Below are 13,664 nucleotides of genomic sequence, written 5' to 3' on the forward strand. Positions count from 1 at the left end.
TGTGAGGAAAATGAGGTTTAGATGGCGTAGGCAGCCAAATTCCGAGTGCAGGGTTCGGTCTTCGTACTCCACCACCATCAACCTTCCATTCTATCATTTGTCGGTAAGTAATTTTTGGATTTCTTAAAATTTTGAAATTGCTAACAAATCATATTTTCAGGTTTTGGGAGAATTCGGACAAGTCGAATTATCTGTGGACCTCTTCCGAACTAGTCAGTAAGGTGAGCCATCTAATTTCACATATTTTCGTACTACTTAATAATTTCTTCCTTTTCCTCTAAAAAATATTTAATGAAAAATGCCGGGGTATTAATATATAAATTATGTGTAGTTTATAATTTGTTTAATATTGTTTTATTAGAACATGCTCAGCCAGAAGAGTGTCCTCCTGTTCCAAGCGGTACCTGCAGCCGCGGCGCCGCTATGGAACCAACAACAGCGAGGAATGGCCACCCTGAAACATATTTCTCTCCGCCTCAAGTCTGTGAAAAACATCCAGAAGATCACTCAGTCCATGAAGATGGTGTCAGCTGCAAAGTTCACTCGGGCGGAGAGAGAGTTGAAGGGAGCACGACCATTCGGTGTGGGGTCACAGGCCTTCTACGAACAGGCCGAGGTCAGCGCGCCTGAGGACAATAAGAACCAGTTGTACATCGCCATTAGTTCCGATCGAGGTCTTTGTGGAGCTATTCACTCTTCCGTGGCAAAGTTGATCAGGGTGAGGAGAAGAGGAAACCGGCGATCAATATTATTATCATACTTCCAGTCTTCTTATCTAAGTTGTTGGTTTATTTTTTAGAATACAATCCAAAACACATCTGACAACATCATGCTTGTCTGCGTTGGTGACAAAGCCCGTGGTATCCTACAACGGCTATTTAGCAAAAATATTTTATTCGCATGCAAAGAATTGGGACGAAAGCCCCCACAGTTCGAAGTAAGAATATGAAATATTAGCATGATTAATATCGTCATAATTTTTTTTCCAACATCAGATTGTGTTTTTATTTCGAAAATAATTGGCACATGTTAACGTTTTTTTACAGGATGCGGCAAAAATTGTTGCTGCAATTCTCGACTCGGGATTTCAATACGATTCTGGCAAAATCGTTTACAACAGGTTCAAGTCTGTGGTGTCCTATCAGACCACTGAACTGCCAATTTTCAGCTTGGCTGCCGTAAACGCTGCGCCTAAACTTAGTATGTACGATTCTTTGGATGCTGACGTGCTCCAAAACTATTTGGAGTACTCTTTGGTTTCCCAGATTTATTACACCATGAAAGAGAACGCTTGCTCGGAACAAAGTTCTAGAATGACAGCTATGGACAACGCTAGCAAAAATGCAGGAGAAATGATTGAGAAACTGGCCCTTATGTTCAACAGAACACGACAGGCCGTGATTACTAGAGAGCTGATTGAGATCATTTCAGGGGCTTCATGTGTCTAATTTAAAATGCCAGAGCCCTATTAAAAAATTGCCCTATTGATGAGAGCAAGTCAAAAGAATCGTAAAAGATGTCAAGTAAAAAATGTAGCATGTTGAAATCAGAACCTGCCGTAGTAAATTTTATTGTAAAGTTATCGCGTGTCAATTAAACAATAGCCATAATTTATGTAAATCTTGATTGGTTTCACGATAAATAAATAAATGAGAAGATTCTACGAATTTGTTGTTTGATTTATTTAAATGTAATTTATTTATTCGTTATTTATTTATTAATTAATTATGTATAATAATTAATACAATTACACAACTAGCCGTCAAATAGCTTTCCCAGACTTGCACTTTACACTCATACCTGAAACAGATTCTTAGACTACCTATCAGTGCATATACATATACCCAGAGCAAGCTTGCGATCTCTAAATTGAAACTAGATAGCACTCTGTAAGTAGAGCGAATCTTATCAGATCTAAAAATAATTCAATAAGCTTCATTTTTGTCTTGATCCAGGAAGTTGTTTATTTCTATTTCAGTCATGGTCCGTCCAGTCGTTGCTTGAAAAGGGAAGTAATAAATAAAGATTGATTGGGCGTAAAAGTCTTGGTCAAATTTAAATGACCATGTACAAAAATACAATTACAGCTAAACTCTCAGTACGTTAATGTATGTATAAGTGCTAGGGTAGTATGATTTAAGGTTTAAAAGCACTTTCTCATCCCAACATTACAATTTCATCTAACCTAAGCTTTTTCCATCGTTGAAAATTGCTATATAAAACATTTTACTACACCAACTAAACTAACCAATTCTGTTAAACACTGGGTAATATGGACTAGGTGCAGTGAATCAATGTGCATGGTCTATTTTTTTCTCGTTACTTTAAATTCGTGTTCAAAAATTTATCATCAGAGCAATTAAGTAATACAGTTGGTCAAAAAAACATGAAACAGATTAAGGCATACAAGAAAAAGAAAATCGTTATTTTAAAATTCGAGTATATAAAACAAAATATGGGTAAAGCTTGCATTTTGTGACAACGGCCTTAAATTAAGCTCTTAACTAAAAATTGAGTAATAATAGAAATAGACACAGTGAATTTGTTACATGTAAAAACAATTCCGAGATCATTGATACTCATTGATTACAAAAAGGACTATCTAGTCTCATATAACATCTAGATGCACAACATTTGATGATTTTTTCACAAATAATATTTACTATAAACTAAAAGTACATACGATCCAATAGATAAAAAACATTTTCGTTAAAGTTCAAAAATAAGGGAGTAGTCTGTCTGTTGCAGCATAATGCACAAAGAGTTACAAACTAACGACAAACATTTCACAAATTTCCTTAAGATTTTTGTGTGAATGGAGTTTCTACACTTCCGAATCTCGTGCTTGTCCATGTCCATTCTTATTTCCATTTCCATTCACTTTCATCGTCCTGTTTGAAAGAATTCAACAAATCGTTAACTTCGAATTGACTTTTATATAGAAAAAGACTTTAATGTTCAACAATAAAATGCAAAATGTTAATATTATGTATTAAATACACATGTTATGATAACTCACTCGGGGACAACGATGTGACTATGCTGGCGATAACCATTGTCATCCGCTAAAGGTTGTTTCTCACTTATAGAGAATTGCACACAAATTAATCTTATTAGTACATGTTATTCAAATTAAACCAAACCATCATGTTAAAAATTTCCAACATGCAAACTTACTGGATTGAAGCATCATTGTTTCCCGTCTTGACTAATGATTCCCGAGATTTTTTCTTATGACACAATTTGTGAGTAATAGCCCACAAGATTCCTTGAATTACATTCATGCATTCATACATACATTCGCATTTTTACTTAATATATATTCAGAAACTATATTTTCATACCCATTTGGTTGATTTTGCAGCAAATGACATCCACAAAGAGGAGAATGAGAAGGAGGACGACAGCAATGATTACAATGAGCATAGGAAGTGACTGAAAACTCTCACCACGCATCAAGTCATAAGATGACGAATCTGGAACATAATTACGTACATAATATAACATCCTGATTTCATATACGAGGCTAGGAAAATAGTGTGAAACTGCAATTAACAGAGTTTCAGATTTTATTTTTAAAGAGTTGAGTTAAAGTCAGACTTACAAATTATAGAGAGCGCAGTCACAAACCAGGAGCAAGAGCATTTTGTAGAATTTTTAGATTTGTATATAAATAATACCACAACACGGTTACAATTTGCATTGCATTTGACAAAATCATTAGTTAATTTGATGATCGACTAGTTGACACACGACACAATCAGAAAATAGCAATAATACCAAAGTCAGCTTCACACGAGACAATAATGTTTCTGATTAGTATTGGCGTGAATGGTTTTCAAAATATGTAAAGCTTCAGACGACAAGGTTAGAAAAGCATTATGATCAACGACTTATCTCCTCCTTGACCGCAACGTGTACAATAATATCGTACAATAACATGTACTTATTTACTAACGACTCGGACATTTATTGTTTTCAGAATAAATTATGTACCAGAGTTAAATACATATTTAACACGTCTATAACTGCATGTTTCGGATAAGTTAAATTTGGATGTTTACACTGTAGATAGACACATATTTAGTATGCATAAGTACATTTGTAGTATTGTCTGGCAGACCTGACTTTGTTCTTTTTCTTTATTTCTTAATAGTAACAATAATTATTGTTAGTACATGACAATTCACATTATTGTGGGGTCTCGGCAATATACGCATCATCAATCTGTTCTCAGCTTATAATTTATATATGATTAACATACATATACGATGGTATTACATATGTAAGTAAGTAGATGAAATTACGTAGCGGGGATAATTCAATCTAATTAGTTGCGAAATAATATGTACATATGTCAATCTGAGACCATTTAAGATGACTGACTACATATGTAAAACTCGGTCTAAATAAATTCAAACCTATATTTGTCTAACAAATTGAGTCGTCAAATTCACATGGTGAACTAGAATTACTGGACAATAAATTACTGGGCTATAGAATCTCTTGAAGGAATTTTTGGAGAACTGTCTGAGATTATCATCTGCATCATAGGGAAATTACTTCCAATAAGGCATTCATGTAATCAGACTTGCAGGTCGATCTCTTTCAATACAGACATAAAAATTTGGCGTGTTCAAATCAAAGTGATCCTAATGTCTAAAACAATTGTCAACTTGTATGTAATTTGTGCAATACAATCCCACTGTACAGAGCTTTGCATTACAACTATACATGGCACGATGTACTTTATAATTTTGCAAAGCAAGATCACCAAAACGATTTAACGAGACGTCTATGAATTATAAAATATGACTTAGAAAACAAATCGTCAGCAACATAAAAAAATGATAACAAAAGTGGAAAGCTCATATAACTTGAACGGTACTACATATACAATATGAGTTAATGGAATGAATAGGGTCGCCAAAGTTAATAAATTACAATTTGGTATACGCAGATTGTACAATGTTACGAATATCTAAATACTATAATAATAATTAATTATGTTGGAATGATAAGTGGGTCATCACGGATCATTTAAGCAGTAAAAAAACACAGACGTTGATGAGGATGTTTGGAAATGAGGATGATTAGCAAGCATTGCGGTCACCGGAGTCATCGGGAGGATTTGTTGAGAAGAAATGTAACGCTGTACAAGAAAATGATGGGGGTGAGCACTCCCAAATACTGAACAGAGGACGAAGCCATCGCCGACCCCGTCGGAACGCCTACAGAAGGAAACACATTCATTTGACTCGTCATCATCATCACCATCGAATTAATAGCAAGACAATGAGTTTGAGGTCAAATGATCATTCATGTCTGGTTATCATTACCGCCCTATGGAACGAAGGGAATTGCTATCACTAGTTTGAAGACAGAACATCCAAGAAGTATATTTAAGTAAGTAAATGGAATCCCGTGTATCTTATAATTAAACCGCGTTATATTTTTAGTTATCCTTTCACCTCCGTTATTTTATCTGAAATTTTCTTCCACAAGCTCCACCAAAGGAAGCAATACTAAATATTATTAGCTTCGTATATAAGTATGTCGTATTTTTGAGTAAAAAAAGTTGTCTTTAAACATAAATTAACAATATTGATGTAATGATATTACATTTTCAAATTAAAACCAACCCAAACAAGAAATGCTTGTTAAGAAAGCTATGGCAAGCATAATAAGTATTTATACACTTTACATCAAGAAAGCGTTATCTAAACTGGCTAGAATGTGCGCCACAAATGAGCTTGATTGTACTGCGGACAAATTATTTAGATTACGCATAGAAAGCTATTAAAAGAAGTCATGAAGAGATTTTCAGAAAATTACACATAAACGGACTGACCTCCTGGAATGGGCGAAGTTCTGACGATAATTTGGGCTGGCTGACTCTTTCCGATGGCATTCCTCGCTCGAATCTCAACCCTGTAATAGGTGCCTGGAACTAAATTTCGAAGGACGTGTCGAGGTTCGCCTAAAGGGTACACCAACAGGTTTTGTTTACAGATAAGTTATTTGAAATAACTAATTAACGGACAATAAATAAATTCCAATCGATGATTTACCAAGAGGTTTTTCCTCCTCTAGAGCCTGACCGACTGTAACAAATAAGGAAGATGATTACCTTGAATCTTGATTTGCAAACAAATTATTGATAAAATTTAAAAAAAAAAAAACTTTATTTATTACTTGACTCCCACTCAAATACTTCTTGGGCTCCTTTGTGAATTGTGTAGTTTCTCACCTGAACAAAGCAACACATTGTCCTCAGACAAGAAAAAGACTACCACGAAAAGTATTCAGCAGTACAAAATGTAATCTTACCGGGGCATAGCTAATTTCAAAGGCTTCAATTCGTTCCCCATTGTCCTGTGGAACACTCCATCTGAGCTCAAATCTATCCAAGTAAAAAACAAAGTTAACTAATACTGATCTCAATTAATTGATGAACAAATTACAATTATAAATTCATTTTTATAATTTAAGAAAATAAATAGCATTCTTATACCTATCGGGATATGGAGTATTCGCAACACCGTTATAAGCTTCTGAAAGAATGAGTGGTGGTTCGGGTGCAGATCTTCTTGGCATTGTTTCCGGTCTTTAATAAATTTAGATACCAATTAACCTGCAGTTAGCGAACCAAGTAATCATGCATGAATTAAAAGTGTACCTTTCAAACGCCCAATGACCAATTCCTACGTCATTCTCCGCGGCAAAACGGATATAATATGTGTGCAAAGGTTCCAAGCCCTCAATGATGAATACATATTGGTCTGTTCACAAACCACAATGAATTAATTATTATGCAAAGGTTGAATAATTTGGCAGCAGCGTCGGCGGAATCACTGTGAAATGATGACTTGACTGCTTACCGACTGGCCACGTCTTTATCACGCTCGTATGTTCGTCCCATCCAACAGTTCTATCCTCTCGATATTGGACCACGTAACCTTTCAGCGGAAGTCCACCATCGTCCATGGGCCCCACAATTCGGTACGAAATACTCGTGGCAGTTTTCTCTTGCACTATAACTTGTAAAATCTGGCCAGGTTTTCTCGCCTCCCTGGAATTCAAATCAGAAATAAATTTCGGTTCTTATTTCATGCATAGTATATTTCGGTTTTTTTTATGTTGAGCGTTATGAAAAAGCTATTTCAACCGTGAGATATTACTGAAACAGTGTTACCTGAGGTAAATGAGATGCTCCGCTGTCCCAAGTTTATTGGTGGCGACGGCTTTGTATGCCCGGTAATACGTAATATCGACCGCCCGAACCTGGTCATATGAAATTTAGTATTTAAATGGAGATAAATGAGATTGAGTCCAAGATAGAAGCATGATGTACCTGAAGGGAACTGTTGGATTGGAACCCATATTGTACAATGTTAGGGTCTGGATTGTTAGGGTACACTGGAATTTCGACTGGATGATTCACAATGAACCAAGTAATTGTTGCGTTTGGAATAGCTTCAGCTAAGCAAGAGAGATTCTTAGGATTTCCGTCCCAGGCCCATTGTTCCTTCATCGGAGTATTTGCAAATGTAGGAGGAAACTCCACAGTGAGGTGGCCGTCAAGTTCAGCTATTTTTGTAATGGAGAAAGCCATGTATAAATTATTCAGACTCGTCAAACAATATTCTCTGCTCCTTGCAGGCAAACAGTCCTTACTTCTTGTCCGCTTGTTATAAGCAATGCATTTGTACAGCCCATCGTCCGTTCGAAGGAGATCTGCGACCTTGACTTGCGCCACCGTCACACGCCCATCTTTTCTTTGATCGGTGAAAATTCGAGTGTCCTGTTGACTTCCTTGTGGACTAAACGGTTCTCGAACGGAGTCCTTGTGAAACACAATGTCTGGTGCCGGGTCCCCTGATGCACGGCAGGTGAGAACGGCATTGGCTCCGACTTGAGATCTACATTAGAGTTATTATTTATTATCCTCGTGTATCAACAAAATTTTCAAGTCGACCACTTTTGCTGTCAGGATAAGCACGCTGCTCAGAACTTACGTGATATTTATGAACTCTTCAATAACTGGTTTTGTAACGACGAATAGACGAGACGTGACCGTGTCGAACCCAGCCGTATTTCTCGCCGTACAGCGGTAGGTACCTGTAAGATAAGGTGGGAATATGCAGGGTCAGATGTGATTTAGTATCATGTAGTAGTCACATTTAAAAAAAATTACACACCTGAGTCTTCAGGTTTTAGTGCGTCAATTGTGAGGGTTCCTTTGTACCTATATACAGGAATAAATACGTGTAAAAATATGCAAGTCTTACAAACACCCCATTCGTATTCTCCTTATCCCTTCAGCATCCCTGTGCAGCAATGCACAAAGTCTAGCCGAATGCAATAAACTGCATCCGTGGCTTTCTCCAAAGTAAAATCACGATGAAAAATAAAAATAAAATGTGATGTGATTTCATCGCCATATATCAGATCTGAACATTGGAACATTTCCTTCCATACGTTCCGCACTCGGCACAATCTCCATTGCATATTATGCAGAGAAGCGTTTGAAATGTAAAATCTCGGAAATGAAATTTAACGGAGTAGAGGTGGAGAAAGTTGGCATATGAATACAAATCAGTGATGTAGAGAAAGTTGAGTGAAAGTCACTCTGTGCATTCCTAATCTAATATTATTCACGTAGAATAGCTGGGAGATATTGTATCCAGTCGTGTGTAAGCTGACTTGTGTTGGCGGATCTAAAATGACGGGATTTTTTACGGTGTTCAGCGTCACTGCGTGTCCTTGGCGAAGAAGATGGATTTTCTCCACCTGGTATATATGTATATTGTGATATCTGCAAATAAGTACTTACTTATCAACCGTGTATCGAGGTGAGTCGAATAATTCTTGATGTCGAACGCCAACCCACTCATATTCGGCTGCGGGTTTCCCAGTCGCCAGACACTGGAATGTGACCCTTTCTTCTTCAACTCCTTCCAATTCTACGGGGTCCGAAATTATCACGGGTTTCTCTTGAACCTAATATAACAAGGTTTATAACAATCATAGAGTCACAGTCGTTCCAAAGCCAATGATAATTGACAGAATTCATGAGAGACACCTCTGCAGAAGTGCGCCCGCATTATACATTATTCATGAAAATGAAATGAGGTATGTGACATTCATATCATTCCATAACTCTTAATAAGAAAATCAGAATAATACCTCAAGCTTGATATGTCTCTCTTCAACGGTCCCCAAGTCTTGTACGCGCACTCTACAAGTGTACACTCCTTCATCACTCTCTTGAACGTTTCGAATCAAAATTCCATCATTGTCTACGACGATATGGGCTGAAACAATAGGATGTGAGAACATCAGCAAGGTTTTCATAGGTAAATAATTGCAAAAGATTTCAGAGCGATGCATAAATTATTTAATGTGTCACTACTATAAAGGTAGGTGTATACAGGAAGAAAATCCGACAATGGACATGTGCCAGGATTTTATTAAAAAGTGTATGTATGTATAGGAGGCAATACTAATGTAAGAGAAATATATTCGTGTAGAGAGCCAGTTTATGTGTCACATCTATCATGTAGCAGAAGATAACGTCATGTCCGTTCTAATTGGATTTTTATATCAAACCCATCGTTATTCAAGCAATAAATAAATACATGAATTTTTGCTCACCATTGGTTTGGATAGCAGCGTGATCCTTTTTCCAATCCACCTACGGAATACGAATGATAAGTCATAATTATTGCTAAATAACATTAGAGTCCACAAAAATACATGGGATGAAATATTTTATAAATAAAAACAAGTATAAACAATGTAAGAATTCACGTTTGTTTTGTAGGTGGAAATTAAATTTTAAAAAACATGGATTTTTAACGCGAAAGTGGAGAAGCCAACTAAATATCATTATGATTTTGATTATTTTGAATGATGTTCAAATAGAACTTACAATCGGAGGAGGGTCCGCTTTTACGCTGCATTTGACCTTCGAATCTGTCCCCTTCACAGCAAACTGATACTCGGGAGCGTCGTCAAATGTAATCGGAACTGGAAGAGTATTTAAATACATGTAAAAGTTTGAGAATTTATTATTTTCAAGAAATTTAAAAATCGGATATGCATAAATCATGTAATGATAATGGTGTGTCATTTTTGGTAAGTAATTTTGATTTTACATGGAAAACCATTCACCTTGTGCTTCCCCGTGTTAAATTTTAAATTATTGTAATGCAATGTAAATGAGGTGCAAGTCGTGAGGAAGTAATCATCCTACTAAACATTTCAAACAAGTGGTTGGTTTGTGGAAGTTGACGTATCAGCTTGTTTGTTGGGATTCAAATTAGAAGAAACGTGACCTTAATACCAAAATCACTCAAACTACTGGAACCGTAAATATCTAACTCGGTTCTTCAAATTTCGTGTTGATGTACATAAGTGCAGCATGTACCTAGTGGTAAATATATAGCTCCATACGAAAAATGATAATAAATAACTCTTCAAGCCCATTCATTCTATTTTACAAATTAAAAACAAACAAGGGAAGCACCTTAAATTCAACAAAAAATGTAATTTTGAAACACACAGGTTACAAAAAATTTACTACATTGCCACTCAATTGTCATAAATTCCTGACTAATGTGTCTCTAGCAATTAGCGTTAAATTCAGTACTTTAAAAAGAATCATTTGCATTTGAGGAATGCTTAAATTTATAATTTTTTTAAATCACAAAAATATTCTTACCAAAAGCCCGTAGGGTGAAGTTTGCAGTAAGTTGTTGGTTCAGAGCGTAAGTGGCCGTGCAGCGATAAGTTCCCAAGTCTTCTTCTTGGACAGAGCTAAACACCAGCGTCAATGTTCCCAAAGTGTCCTTCATGATTTCGACCCTGTTTTGATATCGAATAAAATGCATAAGTATTGGGTTTGCCATTTGCACTTCAACATTTCGAAACTTCAATATAGACATTCATCCATACACGCACACATCCATACAGAGAAATCCAATGGTCATTCATTTGGAGATCAGCTCTATTATCGACTATATTTACAAATACGAGTTTTTTACAGGTTTAGTAGGAATTGTCACGCTACGGATTTTCTAATGTGGAATTTGTGTCCAGAAAATAAACACATCCTGCATGTAATTCACTTAAGCTTTGTTGTTACACTGCGAAATTGCTCAATCACAGTTTAAAACGTTTCGAGTTCAAAATTGTGGATAATCTATGCAATTACAACACATCATTTAGAAAATTACGTTACGCAATTTTCTTGTCGGTTATTTCTAAGCGTGATTTTGACGGCAAACAACGTGACACACAGCGTCCGCAAAAGCAACAAAAATGCAAAATAAAAGAACATAATCATAAAGGGTTGCATGTTCCATGCATTCATAAACAACTCTATAGAAAATTTCATTGATATATTTCCTCCATTATTATTATCCTACGCATAACCTCTGGCTGAAATGATGCGTATAACACTAAAGCATGCTTAAAAATATGTACATTCGAGTGCTAAACCAATCATCATTACATGTGCCATCCTCATTATTAAGGTAATTTGTAAAATTGGGAATGGGTTGTTCATTTTCTTGTATAATGTCTGTGTTACATGGTATGTCAGCATGCGAGATTTTGCTTTTAGTAAACGAAGGAAAACTTGAACTTTTTAAACTAGAAATACAATTTCAGGTTTAAAAATTTAACACCATTTGTATCATTCGTAAAGTATGTGCAAATAAATAAGTTTTCAGTTTGAAATCTAAAAGCTAAGCAATATGAATGTTATGTGACATTTGTGTCGTTCTGTGTTAAAATCAAAGCTCATATTTTTTTTTAGGTTAGATATAATTATTTTATTTTAGAGATAAAATTAAGTCTACTCTAACTCTAAACCCAACTATCGTAAGCCCTAGATATCAGAAATCAGAAATATGTTAATGATTAATCTTGGCTTTCTTTAATATATGTCAAATATTTGTCTCATTCAGGAAGTCCCTTATTTTTGCAACTTAAATTATCAACCCAAGTTCATTGCAATAACTAAAATTATGCTATAAAATCACAAACTTAGCAAAGCAAAAAGATTGTTTTCATAAATATGTATATATATTCAATTTTAAAGTCAACTTTTGAAGTCATTCACACGTCACTGGTAAAGATAGTTAATAGAGAAGACAAGTGTTGCGTACCTCTCATATCCTTCACTTGGATGTGGAATTCATCATCCATGCACCCCAAATTACATAACAGATAAAAAAGAAAGAAAGAAATAGGGAGGTCAGATTTGTCAATCGTTTTAAAGTTGTAGTTCCGCTATTCTGTGACTTTACTTATTTTAGTGCATAACTAAAATACATATGTTTTTTTTTGTACAATGTATGAAAAAGTTTACAAAAATCCTAATTCAGAATATGCAGTCGACGTTTATTTTGATTTGAAAGGCCCCAAGTTGCTTTATTTATTCTTCCCTTAGGTGATGACGGTGTGTCTGATTAATTATTCAAGTCCGTGTATTTCCTTCCGACTCTGAGGCTCCCACGACACCACCCCAAAAAAGCCAGCGAAGCTACTTTACACAGGACACATGGAAGCCCATGAAGGGTTGCATTATACATATATCCACCTACAAGTCTTGGATAACTAGTGTTGAATAATGGAAACAAAGACGTAGGTGCATTGAATTCTGAATTTCAATCAACTTTCTTGCTCCTGGTGTCTCCTATTAATAACGGGTTTTCGTTCTTTCGTCGTTCTCAGACCATATTTATGTACATACATAAACATCGACACGATCGTAAGCATTGTTATAAGTAACTCCAAAAGGAAATGTTTCCCATTGTTTCTTGCTTATGAAAGTACTGAATGGGACACGGAATTCCCTCATCAAACAAATTATTCATGGGGAAGAGTATGAGAATGGGGACATATTTTGCCTTGTTTAGAATAAAAGTTGAAGATGTGAAAAGAGAAAATCCTACTATGCTTGACAAACAAATGTTTCCGAAAATCACAAATATTATTACTTGATATTATTCCAATAATTCGTGAATAATGATTTCCATATATTGACATGTATATTCACCTGCTGTCTGTTGGTTCAATTGGTTTCATGTCTGGCCACCACCATCTGAATTCGGCCACCTTGTCCGGAATCTCCACATCCGCAATACAGGTAAATATTGATGGCTTTCCCAGAGCTCGTCGGTACACGCCACTCTGTTCTTCCGGCATAATCCTTAGTTTGGCATCAGCGCAAATGGCTCCACCTGAAATAATGAAAGAGTAGAATAATTATAATAAAATCAACACAAAGTAATTAAACTTCAAACAAAATAAAGTATTCATATTTAATTATGCTCAAAGTTGTCTTGAGGTCGGGCTATTAATCAGCGTGAAAATGTCCAGATTTCGCTCATAATTACTTCAAAGACCAGCATGAGATTCTTTCACGTTTAACATTCAACGGAGCACTGGCTCCTCAGTTTTGCTTCCGGAAAATGTAGAATGTGTGGAGACAGCCGTGCTCGTATGCAACTTGGTAAAAGAGATATCTACAAATTTCTGCTCAACTTTTGCTCCTCCACGACGACGCACTTTTAAAATATTCATGCATTCAAATATAATTTCAGAACTTCCACTCTACCATCATCTTTCCCTTTGGTTCGAAAACTACGAGT

General features: G+C 35.8%; 2 protein-coding genes across 5 annotated transcripts in view; one reads left to right on the top strand and one right to left on the bottom strand.

The window, feature by feature from the left end:
- Positions 1 to 2: 2 nt before the first annotated feature.
- Positions 3 to 1,663, top strand: LOC110842928 (ATP synthase subunit gamma, mitochondrial). The gene is made up of 5 exons (XM_022088804.2): positions 3 to 103; positions 161 to 221; positions 362 to 718; positions 800 to 937; positions 1,047 to 1,663. The coding sequence occupies exons 3-5, from the start codon at positions 365 to 367 to the stop codon at positions 1,446 to 1,448; spliced, it is 894 nt and encodes a 297-aa protein (XP_021944496.1). The 5' UTR covers positions 3 to 103; positions 161 to 221; positions 362 to 364; the 3' UTR covers positions 1,449 to 1,663.
- Positions 1,664 to 1,674: 11 nt separating this feature from the next.
- Positions 1,675 to 13,664, bottom strand: part of LOC110842926 (fasciclin-2) — a 61,142-nt gene continuing 49,152 nt past the window's right edge. The window contains exons 2-24 of one of the 4 annotated variants that reach the window (XM_035847288.1): positions 13,070 to 13,253; positions 12,177 to 12,191; positions 10,727 to 10,869; positions 9,935 to 10,032; positions 9,658 to 9,697; positions 9,190 to 9,317; positions 8,837 to 9,003; positions 8,202 to 8,248; positions 8,019 to 8,121; positions 7,678 to 7,922; positions 7,355 to 7,590; positions 7,196 to 7,284; positions 6,882 to 7,072; positions 6,680 to 6,782; positions 6,515 to 6,607; positions 6,331 to 6,403; positions 6,196 to 6,250; positions 6,072 to 6,104; positions 5,852 to 5,980; positions 3,345 to 3,476; positions 3,178 to 3,268; positions 3,020 to 3,082; positions 1,675 to 2,891 (exon numbers count right to left, since the gene is read on the bottom strand). In XM_035847288.1, the coding sequence (XP_035703181.1) occupies positions 2,825 to 2,891; positions 3,020 to 3,082; positions 3,178 to 3,268; positions 3,345 to 3,476; positions 5,852 to 5,980; positions 6,072 to 6,104; positions 6,196 to 6,250; positions 6,331 to 6,403; positions 6,515 to 6,607; positions 6,680 to 6,782; positions 6,882 to 7,072; positions 7,196 to 7,284; positions 7,355 to 7,590; positions 7,678 to 7,922; positions 8,019 to 8,121; positions 8,202 to 8,248; positions 8,837 to 9,003; positions 9,190 to 9,317; positions 9,658 to 9,697; positions 9,935 to 10,032; positions 10,727 to 10,869; positions 12,177 to 12,191; positions 13,070 to 13,253 (2,525 nt within the window). In that variant the 3' untranslated portion in view covers positions 1,675 to 2,824. Of the gene's footprint in view, positions 2,892 to 3,019; positions 3,083 to 3,177; positions 3,269 to 3,344; positions 3,477 to 3,945; positions 5,232 to 5,851; positions 5,981 to 6,071; positions 6,105 to 6,195; positions 6,251 to 6,330; positions 6,404 to 6,514; positions 6,608 to 6,679; positions 6,783 to 6,881; positions 7,073 to 7,195; positions 7,285 to 7,354; positions 7,591 to 7,677; positions 7,923 to 8,018; positions 8,122 to 8,201; positions 8,249 to 8,836; positions 9,004 to 9,189; positions 9,318 to 9,657; positions 9,698 to 9,934; positions 10,033 to 10,726; positions 10,870 to 12,176; positions 12,192 to 13,069; positions 13,254 to 13,664 lie in introns of those variants that run through there. The other 3 variants (XM_035847289.1, XM_022088801.2, XM_035847290.1) reach the window with 3 other exon arrangements.

This window comes from Folsomia candida, unplaced genomic scaffold (assembly GCF_002217175.1).
Source record: "Folsomia candida strain VU population unplaced genomic scaffold, ASM221717v1 Fcan01_Sc002, whole genome shotgun sequence".
Taxonomy (NCBI): Eukaryota; Metazoa; Arthropoda; class Collembola; order Entomobryomorpha; family Isotomidae; genus Folsomia; species Folsomia candida.